This window comes from Pangasianodon hypophthalmus, chromosome 9 (genome assembly GCF_027358585.1).
Source record: "Pangasianodon hypophthalmus isolate fPanHyp1 chromosome 9, fPanHyp1.pri, whole genome shotgun sequence".
Lineage (NCBI taxonomy): Eukaryota > Metazoa > Chordata > Actinopteri > Siluriformes > Pangasiidae > Pangasianodon > Pangasianodon hypophthalmus.
In genome coordinates, this window is record NC_069718.1 from 23033886 (window position 1) to 23053844 (window position 19959).

The 19959-nt window shown below is 40.6% G+C and overlaps 1 protein-coding gene across 3 annotated transcripts; it reads right to left on the reverse strand.

Moving 5' to 3' along the window:
• Positions 1-261: 261 nt before the first annotated feature.
• On the reverse strand, positions 262-19903 carry deaf1 (DEAF1 transcription factor). Of its 3 annotated transcripts, XM_053237213.1 has the most exons (14): positions 19194-19899; positions 18431-18588; positions 17305-17440; positions 16913-17059; positions 15421-15560; positions 14027-14092; positions 13321-13353; positions 12799-12837; positions 12567-12690; positions 12085-12213; positions 5690-5934; positions 3069-3134; positions 1487-1576; positions 262-1203 (listed from the first exon to the last, which is right to left on the reverse strand). In XM_053237213.1, the coding sequence occupies exons 1-14, from the start codon at positions 19468-19470 to the stop codon at positions 1099-1101; spliced, it is 1755 nt and encodes a 584-aa protein (XP_053093188.1). In that variant the 5' UTR covers positions 19471-19899; the 3' UTR covers positions 262-1098. The 3 variants fall into 3 exon arrangements, with proteins under 3 accessions (XP_053093188.1, XP_053093189.1, XP_026774487.1); XM_053237214.1 differs by lacking the exon at positions 3069-3134 and having other exon boundaries at positions 19194-19903; XM_026918686.3 differs by lacking the exon at positions 13321-13353 and having other exon boundaries at positions 17311-17440; positions 18491-18588; positions 19194-19887.
• Positions 19904-19959: the final 56 nt, after the last annotated feature.

The following is a 19959-nucleotide window of genomic DNA, read 5'->3' on the forward strand; positions in this document are numbered from 1 at the left end:
AGTAAATGTCTTTTTTTCCCCTTTAGATGTTCCTTTTGTTTCGTAAGGTAGTTTGTTGTGTGGTACCCCAACATCATTCATGTGCTCACTGGAGTAAATGTGACACTGTTTGCTAGTGTCTGTTGTCAGTATGGACATCTTAATTAAACTTTTAAAACATTAAACATTTCAATTTGGGTGAATTCAAGTCAAACCCCATTCACCTAATATAGTACTAACAGTACTATTCGATGATACTAGTTGTTACTCATCAAATTACACTTTGACATATTATCCATTTAATTTAAATACTATCAAACGTGCAATGTATAAACAAAGTTGTATATTCATTGTCATGTTCCTTGAGGCTTTTTGAGGCTCACTTCTCACTTTATAAATGACATCATGGTTTCTTTTGCTGACTTATGTTCAATAACCACATCAATATTTTTAATCACATTAATATTTTTTGTGTCAAGCCATGCTTCAAAGACTGATAAGAACTGCACAAAATGTGCCATGGTCTCCAAGAGCTCCATGTTTCCTCATCTTGCATAGATGCTTCATTTTCAGTCTCTGGCATTATGCTCCTCCAGGAATGTAGCACACAAGGACTTTCAAAAAAAAAAAAAAAGTGTCCTGCACTATATGGCCAAAAGTTTGTGGACACCTCATCAACAAGCCCATATGTGCTTCCTGGGTATCCCATTTCATATTTATTCCCCCTTTGCTGTTATGTTTACTTGGCATGCAGTCGGTGTTCCAGTTCATCCCTGAAGTGTTAAGTGGGGTTGAGGTCAGGGCTCTGCGTAGGACTCTCGAGTTCTTCCACTCCAACCTTGGCAAATCATATCTTCATGGAGCTCGCTTTGTGCACAATGGCACTGTCATGCTGGAACAGGTTCGGGCCTCTTAGTTCCAGTAAAGGGAAATTATAATGCTACAGCACACAAAGACATTCCAGACAATTGTGTGCTTCCAACTTTGCGACAGCAGTTTGTGGAAGAACCACATATGGGTGTGATGGTCAGCTGTCCACATACTTTTGGCCATATAGTGTATTTCACAGAGGTTGAGGGTGGGATTATTCCAAGACCACTGCATGTGTCCGTATTGGGGCTATGCCTTGACTTTCTCTACCTCCATGCTGGCTATGTGAGCCTCGTCATGAACTCCCACAGCTACACTGGGCTGAGAGCAACTGTGCTGGTGATCCTTCCAATCCTAAAAAAAGACATTTTTATTGGGACAATGCTGTCGATGCTGAATACGCAGAATACTGTGGTGGATTTTGAACAAGATGCATTTTTCTGAGGAACAGATGTGCTCATTAGACACTGATCAAGACTATTAAGAGCTAAAGCCATATACTGCACAGCTAAATGTGTTCCTTCATTAATCTGAAAAAAAGAAACAAGCACAATCAATTTAGAAACAGCAACCTAATCTAAACTAGAAAGTTAGCATGTGTCATTGAATAGGACCTTTGTGTCATTGAATAGCTTACCTTTTTTTGGCAGAAGTTAGAACAGTAATAGACTTTGTGGCAGCCTGCACATTCGCTGGATGCTTCACGCCCACAGTTCACACAGGTATGCTGCATAGAACAAGAAAAATGACAGAACATGTAGCTGTTAGATTCATTTACTCATAAGTTCCTAATGAATTCATGATAATGTAACAGTAAGTGGCAAAAAAAAAAATTCACTTTGATATTAAATCAAATTACTGATTTAATGGTGATTTACACAAATTACTGTAGGTAAAAGGTAAAAGATGTACATATGGGTGGGTTGCGAATGCTGCATTTGACTAGAGGTTGTAACTCATAATTTCTGTCCTCCAACCAGGAAAAACTAAAGAAAACACCCCTCAACTCGGGAATTCATACTCAGGAACTCAGGATGGTCTTCTCAGCCCTGACTTCAGCAAGTGACGTCAAATCAACGTGGCTGATCACAGTAACAGTAAACAAAGCAGCACTTAAATGAGTTTTACTGTATATACAAGCATTTGCTTTAGATCAATTAACATACAGACATATTCACTTGTTAAATCTAGAACACTGACTATACAGTTCGCTGTTTTGAGGAGGAAAATATACATCACTCATCACAGTTAGCTGGCTAGTTTGTTGATAACAAAAGATGAACATGGAGGCGTCCATGTTTTTTCCCTCCCCATGTGTAGCTTGAAAGCATGGAGGTCGAAAATGACCTCATTCCGAGCTCCAACTCGGAAAGGTGCAGCAAATGCACGGGGATGTAGTGTGTACCCAATTCATCTTCATAAGCCTTCAATATTAGTGCCCTCATACTTGTTCAGTACACCCTGATCCTAGACTGACCCTCCGCAGACACACACACACACACACACACACACTCTTTCTCTGTATGAACTCCCTGAGCTCTCACAACTGTTACTGCTGATAGAACCACATCATGCACCATAGATCAACTCCTTTCAAGTGGCTAACCGCGGGGCTACACCTGCAGAAGGAGCAACAGTGCAGAGAGACAAGATACGTGGCTACTATGCCATTACATGATTTAGTTTCCACAGCTACAAATGTCCACAGATTAAACTGAAAAAAAAAGTTATTCTTTTTTAACATGGCTATGGTTTGGCACAAGTGAAACGTAGGAACCAAGTGAGAAAATCCATCTTCTGAATCGTCACCTAAGCGGTAAATGCTTCTGTGCAGATTTTTTTGGATTTTGAAGCCAGCAGAGGCAGTAAGTTGGAGCAATTCCAAATACCACTTCCAGAAATTGGAAGAGCCTCAAACACGCCTCCTACTAGTGTTAAAAACAAGTGTCGCCTGGTTTATAAATCTTAGTATGAATACATTTTATCTGTAATGTAGCTGAGTTGCTTTACTGCTTAAGTTCAGGGCAAGTGTTTGCACATGCAACCGCCCACCCACACAAACACACACTTTCATCATTTTTTTTTTTTTTTTTTTCAGAATCCAGATTGGAGTTTGCAAGAAATTAAGCTGAGAGAGAGTGACAGAGGGGGGGGGAGAGAGAGAGATAGAGTGAGAGAGAGAGAGAGAGAGAGAGAGAGACAGCAGCACGCCCACTTGCCTTGATGATAATTTCAGTAATCTTCCCCTCTGTGTCATCAGTAAGCGACAGTTGGCTGGGAAAAGACTGAAGGAGAACACTTATGATTAACCTACTTAGTGATGATAGAGAGATAGAAAGATGATTTTATGGTGAAATTACATTTGTTAATCATCACTATGACATAGTTAGCACTAATCAGAAGGCATCTTCAGGTTGTGAGGTTCAGGTACCTTTGTGCACCTTTTACAATGGCCAGAGTGATTTATTGAGTAAGAAAATGCTGCTGTACAATTTATATAACATTAGCGTGTTAAAGATTGTCCCTTTTTAACTGGCTTTTCAAAAAAACTTCCTATTTAGAGGTGTACCAACATCAACAAAGCTCCAAATGACAGAAGCCCTTTGTCCTGTAAAGCACATATAAGCTCTAGCAAATCAGTCCTTTCCTTGCCTAGTGAAATAAAGAAAACAGGCTACATGTACGTGGTTAGTCTGGGAATGTTTTAGACTAGATTAAATCAATTCTACAGTCAACTGCACATTGTGTAAAACTAGTTTAAAACTTTCTTTTATTTTCTTTTGAAACACTTGGAATACATTATTATACATTATTATATATTATATCACTTTTATGGTTAAGTGTAGAGGTGTGTGCAGGACTTTTTTTAAAATCCCACTCCCACTCACTCCTGCAGTTCATTTTATTTGTACCCGTCTGCAATATGTGCTTAATGAGCACAGTATTTAGTATTAACAAAGAAATGATTTAAACCAATGCAACCCTGACCTGAATAAAGCAGTTAAAGCGTAAGTAAAGTTAAAAATGAACACCTCTAGTGAAGTGGTTTTAAAATACATTATATGGCCAAAAGTATGTGGACACCTGACCATCACACCCATATGTGTTCCTTCACCAAACTGTTGCCACAAACTTGGAAGGACACAATTGTATAGAATGTCTTTGTATGCTGTAGTATTACAATTTCTCTTCACTGGAACTAAGAGGCCCAAACCTGTTCCAGCATGACAGTGTCCCTGTACACAAAGCGAGCTCCATGAAGACATGGTTTGCTAAGGCTGAAGTTGAAGAACTCGAGTGTCCTGCACAGAGCCCTGACCTCAACCACACTTAACACTTTAGGGATGAGCTGGAACACTGACTGAACCCCAGACCTCCTCACACAACATCAGTGCCTGATCTCACTAATGCTCTTGTAGCTGAATGAACACAAATCCCCACAGCCACACTCCAAAATCTAGTGGAAAGCCTTCCCAGAAGAATGGAGCTTTTTATAACAGTAAATGGGGAATAAATCTGGAATGAGATGTTCAACAAGCACATACGGGTGTGATGATCAGGTGTCGACGTACTTTTGGAGCTTAACTCATTCTTTGCTGTTGTTTATCAGCACTAATCAAACGGAATCTGTTGAATAGGTTTTGGATTAAATATGGAAAAGACTACAAAGCGACTACTTTTTTTTAAATTGCTGGTTGCAGAGTAAAACTCCATAGTCATGGAACCCTACCATACTGAACCTAGGAATTTAAATGTAAAATCTAGGTTAACAAATATATATATATAGTGACAAACTGAACAACAGCATTGAAAAACTACACTATTGCAATATGCCAAAGAACTCAAAACAAATCTCTCCCTGCTGTTAACTGGTTTTTGGTCCTGTTAAAAGGATTTAGTGACGAGACGTGGTGACCCATACTTGGAATTTGTGCTCTGCATTTAACCCATCCAAGTGCACACACACACACACACCGTGAACACACACCCGGAGCAGTGGGCAGCCTTTTTGCTGCGGCTCCCGGGGAGCAGTTGGGGGTTTGGTGCCTTGCTCAAGGGTCTCACCTCAGTCGTGGTATTGAGGGTGGGAGAGAGCGCTGGTCATTCACTCCCCCCACCTACAGTCCCTGCTGGACCTGAGACTCGAACCCACAACCTTCAGGTTCACCTTCGGGTTGCAAGTCCGACTCGCAATCCATTAGGCCACGACTGCCCCCTCAGACAGTAGATTCTTATTGTTTTATTTACACACAGTAAAGACAAATGTAATTATTTGTCTGAGATTAACTAAGTCATACAAATCACAGACACTTTCTAAATAGGTAACTGAGGAATAATTCTCCATATATTACAGGATGCTTACTTACTGACGACAGTTTCTGTATATAATAGGCGAGATGGTGTTTGTTCCCACAAATTTTGTACAATAAGTACACAACAGAATAATGACCTATAGGACTAAATTCCTGAATACTTTGTGACTCTCGCTAAGGTAAAACAGGACTCTAGGAATAAGAGACAGCTACTTTGCCTGTGCTGTGTGGGCAGGAGGTGTAACATTTCTGCTGCTATATTTGAGCAGCTTTGTAAAGAGAGAACGAGTTATTTTTAGGGTGGAATTAAAGCTCTTGTTTAAATATGCGTTATTCAGACAATGCGTTCTAAAGATGTGGCTAGTTGCTGAAATAATTACATTCATCACTATTACTTTTGTCTGCATTTTACTGATGATGATTAACATGCAGTCTAAGATAATGCTATTTTACTGATCTGGGACCAGATTTGCTTTTGTACACAACACCGCTGAGCACAAGACCAATCAGAGATGCAGTCCACTCACATCCTTCCTGCTGCAGTTGCTTTTCTCCAGGCTGCTGCTGGCTTGGCTAGCCTGTTTGGCCTGGGTAATGAATGCTTTGAGCTGCTGGACAGTGTTGAGTAGTGTGTTGGCCGTCTCCTCTAGGTACAGCCAGGTGCGCTGCTCGCTCATCTCCAAGCCGTTGACCATTCCAGCTGCAGCGGGAGCTTTAGCCTGTAACATGGGCTGCTGAGGGACGACTGTCAGAGCCGGCAGCGTGGTCAGCACTGACAAAGAGCAAGAATAAAGGAAAGTTTAGGACTGGGAACTAGCGTTGAGAATTAAGGTGCTCTCTAACCAGCAGTGTAAGAATTTATTTTTAAACCTGCAATTTAAATCACTCAGTCAGATACGACCTTGGTGAAGAGACACACTGTCCTAAATGGACCCTGCTTTAACCCTGTTCTAAATTATAACTATATCTTATAAATGAGAGCAGTGAAATGTAGGCTAGATAAGATGCCATAAAAAAGAAAGAAAACTTGCAAGTGAAGGCTCTAGTACAACAGTTTGTGCATCGTGCATGTGTCAAAGAGGGATTGAAAAAGTGCAAAAACATTCCTAGCTTGACTTTGGTACCAACTGTCCCAGCTTTCTCCAGTGATTAATGGCAACTGTAGCATGTTGTTACTTTAGGTTTCTGTATCTAAGCTTGTATTTTCATACCTGTGTTAACAACCTTGCCTAGTGTGAGCTTGGCCACAGAGACAACTAGACCCACATGAGTTTATTATAATTAGTGGTCATTGAGGACACAGGTGTCCTGGAGTTATGAGAGACTTTATCAGCCAAAGATCTCTGTGCCTATTCATCTACCAGAAATGGAGCTGGCCACGCATAACTAATATACAGGGCTTTAATTGGCAGCGTAACAGACAGAGCTCTAACAGATCTCCATCTCCATGAGCATGGGAACATACAGACCACAACCATCAACTACATTATGACAAAAAATATTACTTAAAGCTACAGTGCATAGGGTTTGGTTGCTAAAAAAACATGATTACTGAGAGCAGAGCAATCCTCTATAATATATTATTCCTGACAGTCCTGTAATAGTAACTCACAGTCAGCGCAGCATCCGCGGTGTCGGGAGAGACTTCGCAGGACCTTGTACTTATATCTTATACATTATCATGCCCAAACTTTAGGCACGAAAGAAGTATTACATGGTATCAGGGAGCAGCCACAGCTAATCAGGAAAGAGACTGTGTGTGAGAGAGTGCAAGAGAATGTGTACAAAGCAAAAAGGAGAGAGAAAGAGAAAGAGCTTGATATTGTGTTATAAGAGGAAGAAGGATTCAAGACTGGTGGAGTTTTAGCTTTCTTGATAAACAGGTAAGGCATTTCTTTCTTTCGTTGTTCTCTCTGTTTTGGGAGGCTAGCTGTGGAGACTGTATTTGTAACACTGTTGTGAAATTGACCTAGAGAACTCATGATAGCTAGCTAGTGACGATCATGAGCTTAACACCAACAAACGAGATGTGTTAGAGAACTTTCCATACTTTTGTATTTAAAACTGAGTGAGTGATTTGAGCCCTCTGTAATAGGTTTCTCAGGAAAACCCTCTACATTCTACCTGGAGTCTGGCGCACACGGTTTACCATTAGATTACAGCGGGACCTACCATACTAAATAGTGCGTCGCTATACCATTGGTGTCATTACTATTTAGGCATACTACTTATGTATTGTGCAGATTGGGACACGTCCTAGAATTTTGTCTAAAACCCATGTAATAAAATGTTCTTCTCAAAAGTAGCAATAACATTTTTCTACCATAGAGGATGAAATTTTTTAATATAAAAAAATGTATATTAAAATAAATACTTGATCATTACTGTAGTGTTAAGTTTGAAGGCTCTGGGCTTAAAGGGGCCTACAGGGCTTGTTTGAAGGAAAAAATAATAGTGTCTATATTAATTGACCTCAATTTGAAATGAAAGACAAATCCAAAGCAGTTACAGACTGGCCAGCTACAGTACGTTTTCAATCAGGATTTCCATACATCCATGCTGCCCGTAACTGTAGAACCGATGTTCTGCCCTCATCACCTAATCACATGAAAATAGCTGTACTATATGTCCAAAAGTTTGTGGACACCTGAACCATTACACAATTGTGGAAGCATACAATTATATAGAATGTCTTTTCATGCTGTAACATTACAATTTTGCTCCAGTGGAACTCAGAAGCCCAAACCTGTTCCAGCAGGACAATGCCCATGTGCAGTAAGCGAGATCCATGAAGACATGGTGTGTGAAGGTTGGAGTGGAAGAACTCGAGTGTCCTGCACAGAGCCCTGACCTCAACCCCACTGAACACTTTAGGGATGAACTGGAACACCAACTGAACCCCAGACCTCCTCACCCAACATCAGTGCCGGACCTCACTAATGCTCTTGTGGCTGAATGAACACAAATCCCCACAGCCACACTCCAAAATCTAGTGGAAAACCTTCCCAGAAGAGTGGAGGTTATCATAACAGCAAAGGGGGACCAAATCTGGAATGAGATGTTCAAAAAGCACATATGGGTGGTATTTCTTATATGAAATGCAAGCTTTTCCATAAATACTCTCAAAGCAACAGGTTGCCACAGAAGACAACCATATTCAAGGCTGCTGGTAGGAGCGTAGATGGATTTGAGGACCTTTTCTTGTGTGAAGGCAGCTAAAAATACCACAGCCTCATCAATATATGACAAAAAGAGGAAGAAAGACAGAATCCCAGTGCTCAAACGGGGACTGAGAGGGAGTGTGTGTCAGTGGGGGAAAGAAATAAAGCACATCTCCAGAGGAGGTATGCTGTTCGGAATGCCCTTGGCTTATCTGTCTAATGGACTGTTAAGAGCTCAAGCCACAAATGGCTCCACTGGTATAAAAATGATGGACAGGAAATAAAACTGACAAATACCCTATCCACAGAGTGTCCTATGAAAATATTGAGACAGTACAGTCAAAATAGTTGGTCATGTCAGAATCTGTGTTTTGTATTCATTTGTCTTGGATTTTAAGCAATTTCTCCTGGCAGCTGAATTGAATCAGAGTCCCTCTATTTATTTTATGATTTAAATACAAGTAGTCATTACTATCTAGTGAATACAAGACAAGATTTAGCTGTCCCCTTTTTTTAAGCAGAACATGCAGAACTAAACAGTCTCTATAGTGTCGGCACCTGGGATTTGGCACAAAAATAACGTTTTTGGATCGAGTAGAAATTCTTTTGGACAACTGAGTGGCAGCTGACCCTGCACGACTGAGAAGTAAACAGTGGTGAGAATGGAAGGAAATAAGTTTACAAAGCAGCAGCTAAAGCTGGAGAATACACACCAGTGTCACTTGTCTAATACTAACAAATTTTGGCTTGTCTCTCGAGTACCTATCAATGACAAATTCACAATACGGACTGTTTCAGTATCAAAGTTCATATATTTTAGGATTTTCATCATCTATATCACCAATAACAATAATAAAATCAAAGATTTTCCATATTTACTGCTCTTTCTCTAATAACAAATATCCAAGTTGTGTTGTGTTTACAGCAGAGTAAAAGGCGTGACTTTGAGCAAACAGACGGGAAGAAGCTGAGAACACGTCCAGGGCCCGTATGTGTGACGCCTCTTACATTCACACGTAAGCGTCATAAAAGTGTTCTTATATCTAAGAGGATTCAGGACCTGGGACTTACATTATCAAACCACTCAGACTTACTTTCAGCGACGAGTAAGATCAATATTTATTAATGATTCCTTCTGCATTTTCCTGCAGTATTATTCTGTTAGCTCTGCTTACTGATCTATATAATGTTATACTTACATTCACCAAGCACTTTATTAGCAACACCTGTATACCTACTCATTCATGCAATTATCTAATCAGCCAATCACGTGGCAGCAGTGCAATGCATAAAACCATGCAGATATGGGTCAGCAGCTTCGGGTAATGTTCATATCAACCATCAGAATGGGGAAAAAATGTCATCTCAGTGATTTTAACTGATGATCTCCTGGGATTTTCACACCCACCAGTCTCTAGAGTTTACTCAGAATGGTGCAATAAGAAAAAACATCCAGTGAGCAGCAGTTCTGTGGATGGAAATGCCTTGTTGATGAGAGATGTCAACAGAGAATGGCAAGACTGGCTCGAGCTGACAGAAAAGTTACAGTAACTCAGATAACCACTCTGTACAATTGTGGTGAGCAGAAAAGCATCTCAGAATGTACGACACATCGAACTTTGAGGAGGATGAGCTACAACAGCAGAAGACCACGTCGGGTTCCACTTCTGTCAGCCAAGAACAGAAAGCTGAGAGTACAGTGGGCACAAGCTCACCACAACTGGACAGTTGAAGACTGGACAAACGTAGTCTTCTAATGGTTACTTCCAGCATGATAATGCACCATGTCTCAAAGCAAAAGTCGTCTCAATCTAGTTTCATGAACATGACAATGAGTTCAGTGTTCTTCAGTGGCCTTCTCAGTCACTGGATCTGAATCCAGTAGAACACCATTGGGACGGGGTAGAACGGGAGATTCTCAGCATGAAAGTGCACCTGAAAATCTGCAGGAATTGCATGATGCAATCATGTCAACATGGACCAGAATCTCAAAGGAATGTTGCCAACATCTTGTGGAATCCATGCCATGAAGAATTGAAGCTGTTTTGAGAGCAAATGGAGGCCTGACCCAGTATTAGTATAGTGTTATTAATAAAGTGCTCAGTGAATATATATTTATTCATAGAATTTCTCCATGTTATATTATTAAAAATGACACTCCTTTGGTGTCTCATGAGAGTCCTTCTGTTAACTGTACTTGTCATCTGTAAAATCTTGGGATTCTCAAATGCTTCTTCTTTTTCTTGTGGCTTTATAATTTTAGGTTCAACCCTGGCATGCCGACAAACAAATACGCATAGGGTTTATTATTTCCAGGGAAATAAATATGCCTGATGTGAGGTGGTGTCATTAAATGGCCACTAAACCCACTGATAATCATTTAGGCAGTCCAAAACATTTGTCCATTGATGCAGGTGTGCCCTCTGTCTGACCCTCAATTTCTAACTCACCAGGAAACCACTATAGCTCTCCTAAAAAAACGTTTCACACAGTTATGAGCACTCTTATGTAATAGGAATCTTGATATGGCTTTTACATCAATGTGTAAAAGTAAAACCTACATCACACTGCACTCAGATTTTTCTGAGCAATTTCTTTCACAGATTTCTTACTCTGAGAGGCTTGATGATTGTGGGTCCAAGTCTGAGTTCAGTGCCTGAGAGAGCAGAAGGAGGCTTCAGGGTTTCATCACCCCTCACACTGTTCCGGCTTTCAGAGGAACTCTACACTTGGCAGTGATGAGGCACCTGTCTCAAGAGCCACTCTGTCTTTGACCAAGTCGAGTCTACAACCACTCTGCTCTTAGAGAGGAGGGGGAATATGAAGGTGTGCACGTGTGTGCGCGTGTGCGCGCGTGTGTGTGTGTGTGTGCGTGCGTGCGTGCGTGTGTGTGTGTTTTTTGTTGTGGTGAGGACCAAATGGCCCCACAAGGATAGGAATATCTGACCGTCTTTATCTTGTTGGATCATTTGGCTGATCACCATGAGGTGACTACAGCTTTAAAAAAGAAAAATGAAATAAAAACCAAAAGTGACAAAGGGTTTTTTTCTGGTTACTGAGGTTAAGGTAAGGGTTAGGTTTAGGTGTACTTTAGCATTAAAATAATTATGTCAATGGATGTCATCACAAGGATAGTAAGACAAGTGTGTGTGTGTGTGTGTGTGTGTATGTGTGTGTGTGTGCTGCAAGCATCCGGGTTCAGTTGTAGTTTCAGTTTTCAGTTTTAGTTCCGGAGAAAATTAATTTCCAAAAAAACAACTTGAAAACGACTTGAAGAACCTCTTTTAGTTGAATAACAGTCATCTGTCACATTATGATAACAGGCTATAAATGACAGTCACACTGGGATGGAAAAAAAACCCCACATCAATTCCTTTAACAAAATTGACAAAGGCAAAAATATGTGAGATTCAAACAGCTGAGTAAGAAATAGAAAAGAGACCAGTTATGAACTGACAGGGAAATTACTGCCACGTAACTAAACACAACCTGCAATTACGGCTATCAGGATGTGACCAGGCACTTTATTTACCCTGCCAGCTGGAAAGCATCAGCACCAGACTTCAAACCAGGACTGTTGAAGTCAAAGCAATTCTCAGCTCTGATGACAGGAGGATACTCGTGCCTATAACCTCTGACCGCCTTCACGTGGTGAACGGCACCAGACTGTTGCTCTTGCATGCTTGCTCTCTTAGCAGAGGTGAAAATGATTTAAAAAAAAAGTGTGTATGGTAGTGTATCTGAAAATGCCAGTGACCAACCTGCTGTGCTGCTGAAGACATCTGAAGCGGCAGGGCTGTCAGAAATGATGCTCGTTGCGTCTCCAGCTGCCGTTCGATCAAAGGTCAGTGTGCCAGCAGTGGTGAGCTGACCTGATGGGGTCACTGTGACTGGGCAGACACAGAAGCAACCATCAGCAACATTTCACTTTGGCTACAAAGCAGTATGCCAGTCCTAACTAAAATATTAGCTTACACAGCTAATATTCTAATATATAATAATAATCATTATCTTCATCATGCAATAACACACACCAAAAATGCCCATCAAATCAGTGCATATAACAACCGAACTTGAGCACGACCTCCATATAGGTGCTGGTGATTAAACAATAAGCAATGACACGTGATAATAAGAAGAACAAGCAATAGTAGCACAATAGTTGTGTAACTGAGCTATGGTGCTTTAATGTGAGTACTGATTAAAGGAATATAACGGAGAGGTTTAATATTAAAACACATACATGCAGCCCCAGGTGCTAGAGTAATATTCTTGGGTGGCGGTGCGTCCTTCTTCTCTGGAGATGCCGGACGCTCACTCTCTTTCTTGCGCCTCTTGTAAGGGACAAAGAGTCGCACAGGTCCCGTCTACAGTAGAGGGTGCAGATAACACCATCAACTTTGGTTTAAAAAAAAAAAAAAAAAGCATGACATTAAAGCAATACGGTCTAAATTAGCCAGGGTTTTTGACGTTACCATAGATACGCTGTCGCCTCCAAAGGATCCGTCCTTGTTCTGAAAGAAGGTTAAACAGAGAGACAGAGAAACTGAAAACACAGAACTGAGACTGTGGTCATCGATGCTTTCAGACTTTAACCGCAGTCATAGCAAGCCATAGAACTACATTTTGCATTCTCACTGCTCTACATTCACTAAAGAGCAGAGATATTATCACACCCTGCAGTATGATAGAGAATACACAACAGCAGATTTTCATCAATCAATATCAAAACATCAAAACGTCCAAATAATAATGAACAACTCTGTATCACTAAATCATTATTGTTAACATGATACTTCTGAGGGATTTAAATCTCTATCTAGAAAATAACTCACAAGTGCGATTGAAGTGCTAGCAAGCGCTAGTTTGCGGTTGACGCCAAACTAAATAAAGCCAAGAACACATACTGAACATGTCCACTATTTTACAGTGCTTTATATAGACAAGGTGGAAGCACAGGTTCTATGGTTAACTATTGTAAATGAAATGCATATCACCTTCTTGAAGTAGCCATGGGAAACTACACCCCCCTAAAAATGAAGAAGAAATCTGCTGTACACTCCATGATCAACACTCACACATACAGCGTTATTAACCCGGTGTATTTTGCCAAGAATGCCCACTGACAGTTGGCTGTATTACACAATTACATTTACCGGAAGCCAACCTGTCACCTTGGCTACATTACACACTGCATGCTGTTTAAGCTGGCCACATTTCAACACTGTTACTCTGAAACTAATGGTTTCAACATCTTTTATCCAGTATCTAAAACACAACCACAGCTTTACTACAGGAAGACTACAGGAAGACCCTGGCCTATCAACTGCATTATTATTCAGAAGGAACAGCAAACTGCTTCACATTAAAAATTTATCTGAACACCCGTCTGTAACATACATCAAATTCTACTGCATCTTAGTGTTACACTACAGGGAGTCCGAAAAGGTGCCAAGGAACCAATGAGAGTACCAAGAAGCACTAATTCTACCTTTCCATCCAAAATTAATGCCATTTCTCACTTTTAATGCAATATATATATTATATATAAGAAAGTAAATAATAAATACAAAATCATGTATATGTAGTTTTACTCCCATTGACTTTTCGGACACCCTGGAGCTTAGGCACCTTTAATGCTGAACTCTACAATGTTTTTTATTTAAATAATGGACAGAGAACAGAGAAGGTGGTGTTACTAACCACAGCTAGATCATCACAGCAGGCCACACATGTACAAGAGGCAGCATGGGGGTTGAGGATACGTTCCTGTAAAAACAGCCAAAACATGATTTGAACTTCTACACAAAAGACTGAGTCACAAACAACAGATAGTACGTCACTTACACGGTGTTCAAAATGGCCCCATATTTACTATTCTGTAAGGTGGAAAATTGTTAACACTAAATAGAACACTATTATATTACAAGTGTCACATAATCACATGCGCAATGTTAGCTAACTAACTATACACACAATTATTGTACATGTATTAGACCTAAGGACAATAAAATAATTGAGCTAACTATAAACCAAACACACATAAGTATAGACATGACTTCAGAAAACAATTAATCTAATCCTAACATTTGTTAGATATTTTAAGGGACGTTGTCATCTTAGTTAGCTGTATTCTCAGGGAAGGTGTGTGTGAAACGAAACCAAACAAAACAATGCAATGCATTATTCCGTGGTATTCTGCACCCATTCAGGTACACTGGGCCTCATTTAACAACCTGTATACAAATACATTGATTCGTAAATCGCTTGCAAGAGCAATTACACAAGAAATGTGGTATTTATGAAAATCCAGTTCAATCGGAAAACCTTCGTGTCCTATGACAGCTCATGAGTTTGCATAAATTTGAGAATAAAGAAAGTCAGTAATGTAAAGTCAGTTAAGTCAGAGAGCCTTGACTGATAACCCTAACACTGACTAACCCTTGCTTTGAATCATATTTGGTACGAATTGGTGCAAATTTTTGTAAGAAATACGCTGTTAAGTTTAAATCGCATATTTATTTCAACTGTGCGTATAAATCTAATAAACATTTTGTGAGCCTCGGTCATTTCATTGAATTAACGCAAATAAGACCAGACGTTCAATCAGGACAATAGAAATGTCCTCTGTGAAAGGATTAAGTGTGTGTTTATGGTAGCCAACGCACTGTAATGGCTGAGCTGCATTACTCTAGGATTCTCTCACTGTTTATTCATCATTTTGTTGTTTTCAGCTCTCTGTGACCTTTTATGAGGTTTTGTGGGCGTCGCTAAATGCAAATTAGCTGTCCTGTCAACACTTGGTAATTTACAGGAGACTGGCATTTATCCACATCGGCATGCGAGGACGAGCGTGGCCTATGAAAACATTTACACGAGAATTTTACTAAAAGACAAATGAGATAAATGAGGCCTGTTGTTTTGTACGCTACCGATCACAACGCACTGCATATTCTCACCTACGTTTTCAGGCACCAGTACAAAACAGCAAGTCCCAAAATAGTGCACTAGATAGAGAATAGGTCATAGATTCAGACACAGCGCTAGGAAGGCTTTATATATAGACACTGGTGCTCAATGTTTCTGTAAATTCTGACCTGTATAAGGCATTGGAGAGGTCTCCCAGCATAACGAATACTCCTCTTCCAGTCCTTACTGCTGGCTCTTCCAGCCAGCCCTTCAAACTCCGTTGGAGTGTACCAGGTATTGTTGTATTTGATGCAACGTCCTTTGCCACCTGAGAACAGCGTGTGCATTTACAAACATATATAAGAATCACATTGAAAGCTACAGGGTGCACTGCTATCTGTGCACAAATCTGAGACCCTATTTCATGTCTATTTTCAGCAAGTCCCTGCAGATTTCACCTGATGACTCAGAAGTGCAAATGGTCCATGTCACACACTATGTCTGCAGTAGATGGGGAAAATGATGTAGGGAAATTTTCAATAAGAACACTCTTTCCTTTGTACAATATCCACAATCTTCTGAACGTCCTATTAAATGACCTCAAACTAATCAAAAAGCTCTTAATCAAATGATAATATAATCTATATACAGATATCTGCTAGAGAAAAGTGTCGCTAGCATAGCAATGTAATAGATGTGTTAAAAAAAAAAAAAGTTATATCAGGTGTCATGCAGAGGTGGAGCATTTGTCCAACACTGTTATTTTAAGTTTTGAAAAGGGAGATTGCAATGCCTTCTGGGAAAGTTCTGTTCCTGAAGTCTACAGTCATGCTGACGAAAATCCCTTGGCCCACTAATCCTAATCCAGAACATTCTCTAGAGCTGATAAGAAAGCAGTAAAACATGAAGTATAGGGCATAATATAGGACAATTACCAGACAGGGTGGTGAAAGTAGATTATTTTCTAATAGCTGCGTGTCCCGAAGTGTTTTATTCCTCTTATACCCCAATTTCCCAACACTAACACTTTTTTATTTATTAAAAAATGACACATCCTACTTTTTAACCATTTATATTTATGTTTAATGTTGTGCAGCATCCATGAAACTAGTTAGCTCCTGTTATTAATGGTTATATAGCAGCTATAAACAGTCATACCCTCCCCTGCCTCTTTTTCCACTTTTTTTTTATTATGTTAGCGAGAAACCGCAAAATATATATTTCCCTGTCCTGAACACTCTTCTGTATCGAAAAAACCTAAAGTGACAGCTTTATCTCTGACTGTTACAAAGCACTGGCACTGGAGACTCCTTCCACAAATGCTAAATAAACATCTCATTACAGTAAACGTCACCATATCAACTCAAACAAATCACACAGTAATTGTGTAAGTTGTTACTATAGAAACAACAACATACTACAACCAGTGCATGAATCTAAACCTGTGATTTGCCTCACAGAAGATACGACTGTCAGAGCTGTTCTGACCAATCAGATTTGAGAATTTAACAGCACTGTTGTATAAAGTAATGTAACAGTCCTTGAAATGCTGAAGCCAAATAAATTGGTTAAAAGTTAACAACAGTAATGAAACAGGACTTAATGTTTAAGGTTATAGAGGTTATTAGACTGTCAGTGGAGATTGCAATGCTTTGGTTCCCCCTAGTGGGCAGAACCTACCTGATCCCAGTCTGTTCTTGAAGAGGACACCACTGGTGTTCCTGCAGCGCACAGGCAGCTCGTTGTCGTACACGGACGGATCCCAGTTATACTTGTTCACATCTTTCTCATGGCTTGGGGTCAGCGGGGTGGAGGGAGTCTGAGGCCCTAGAATGGAGCAAAAATGTTTTCAAGCTTGGTGCCTTTATTAAAAAAGTAAAAGCAAATAAAGGATATAAAGTTCATCTATGACTATAGTGATAACACGATATTTATTGCAGCAGATTGTCATTAATCAGTAGTAAAACTGGCAATGAGTTACCAGATCACACTCATTTAATTTGCGTTACTCTCGTTAAGAAAATTAAAAACAAGATTTGGTGTTTTTCTTGTAATAGGCGATCATGACGTACACACACCTGGCGTCATGGGTGCGGTTGTGGCTTTCAGGCCTGTGGCGTCCACTATACTCCCATCCGTGTGCACAACAATCAGGGTGGCCTTCTGCGTGCTGAGACTGTCCCCAATCTGCAGAGTGGTTCTACCTGTCTGCAAACACCAAACACAGCAGGAGCACAATAAACACCTTACTCTTCTTTACTTTCAGAGAATGAATGTCCTTTAACATTGCAAGAGCAGTATGCAACCAATAACAATATCATTAAATTACTGCCAGCATCAGCGATCAGCAGGCCGCGATCAGCGGGCAACTGAAATAGGTTCAGGCTGTGAAAATGATCTACATCTTTAGAGAATCTAAACGTCTATAATCAAGCTTTTCACCAAAACAAACTGCAGACCTGTTTGTCTAATACAGGGGTTTTCAAACTTTTTTTTTGCAGCCAGGGACTGATTTAGCAAAATTGTAGGCTGATTATTCGAATGTATACAATAATATTCTGGCTATTTATTCCTGACATTTGCCCCAAAAGAACACATTAGGCTAATTTGGCATTATTTATGGGTTACGTGGGTTTTTCAATTATTATACTAATAAATTATACTATGGCTTTTTCAATTATTAACCCTTAAAAAACAGTTAAAAGGTATTAAACCTATTTAATTGAAGTCACCAGGTTAATAACTAATATATATATATATATATATATATATATATATATATATATATATATATATATATATATATATATATATAATGGTAGGTTGGGATTCCAATACTGTAACAAAACAAAATTTGAAAAAAAATCAAAGACCCTGGGAATATGCTTCATGGAATTCTGGGAATCCTGAGACCCCACTCTGAAATCCACCCCAGCAAACATGCCCATGTCGGACCACTGAGGGCCCACTGTAGGTAACTACATTGGAGCATTGGGGATTTGCGCACAACATTGGGCCCATGGCACTGACCCATCATAGGCAGCCTACAGTGGGCCAATATGGGTTTAGAAAAAAAAAAAGGTAATGTGGACTAATCTACAGTGATCCTAAATGGGATTAAAAGTGTGGCCTTGCCCACAGAAACCCCACATGGGGCCATTTTGGGGTTAACCCGTCCCCACACTGCCTCCAACTTGCCCGTAAAGGTCCGACGTGGGACGTTTGCTGGGACTGCTCTGAAACAAATGAAACACGCACAAGCACATGTTCAGGGATGGAGGCTGCCGTGGCAACGGATGTTGAGAAAACGTTGTCATCTGCACTCTGGACATCACTGACTGTAACAGCTGTAACCTCTGTAAAGAGAAGGAGGAGACGGATTATTTCTAGCTGAGTTTGTAGAGCAAAATAGTGGAAAATCATTGGTTTTTTGTTTGTTTGTTTTTTGCAGGTATACATAAATAAATAGAAGTAGTTAATTTACATCTTTATTGAAATGGGGTACAGTATGAATCAGTATAAGTGAAAGTGTTTGTCAGGGGTTTTAAACAAATCCTGTTTAGAGGAGAGGATGAGGGGATGAGAGGGGGGTGAGGGGGGGGGTCATTCATTAGTCATTTATAAATATCAAATTTGGTGGTTTTCTTATTAAAATGTAAGAAAGGTGATAGACTTCTTCAGAGAGAGAGAGAGAGAAAGAGAGAGCGAAAGTTTGTAAATCCTGCCTTCATTGAGTTTGGTTTGAAAATTCACTGGCTGCTTGTAGGCAGGTGGTAAATAACAACAACTCCACGCTAGTAAACAAATTTAGCTAACAACACTGCTTCGTTGCTAGGTTGTTTAGCAGTGCTAGCTTGCTCAATAAAGCTAGTATCTTCGGTGTTTGTATGTTTCTCTGTTAGACTTATTGAGAGAGCTCAGGCACAGTGACTGTTAGCGGGACACTCCTGGATAAACCGACCCGCAAACGGCGCTTCGCCGTCGTCTGTGTTCGGCAGGGACTCGGCTATGGCGATGTTGGCCGCTTCCGCCATGCCGGGCATCGTGCTAACTTCGGCTTCGTCCGGCTCGCTTTCGGAGCGCTCCCCCTCCTCCTCTTCCTCCTCCTCTTCTTCTTCCTCCTCCTCTTCCTCCTCCTCCTCTTCCTCTTCCTCCAGTCCCCCGGCCTTCTCCTCCTCCTCCTCCTCCTCCGCTCCGGCTAACCCGAGCCGCTTCACCGCCGCCTCGCCTGCGTCCATGTCATTCAGCACAGCGGCGCCCGACTGCAGCCGAACAGAGCCGAATCGGCTGCCGACTCCGCCTCGCTCCCTGTGCACTGCCTGCACGAACACACCACTGTGTACAATAATCACTAAGTGCACACTACAAACCGCAAACTCTGCTCGCTTATATCAAGGGCAATGCTTTCACACGATCAAAAAAAAGAAAAGGAAAATAAAAGGTAATGGCTGCCAACTTTCTTTATGCGGGACGATCAGCAGCACAGGAAGGAGACGCGGCGGAAATAGACGAAAAAACACGACGTAACACGAAGTGACGCGGGTCACGTTGAACAGGCCTCCAGAAGAGCTACACAGCTGTGTGTGAAGTACTGCATCACATGGGCTCCACATCCCCTAGGTGTAAAGTTTACTGCAACAATTTTTTTACAGTATTCACATAAAAGAGCATCAACAATACTGCATCTCCAAAAAAATAAGAGAAGTGCATTTTACTGCATAATATCC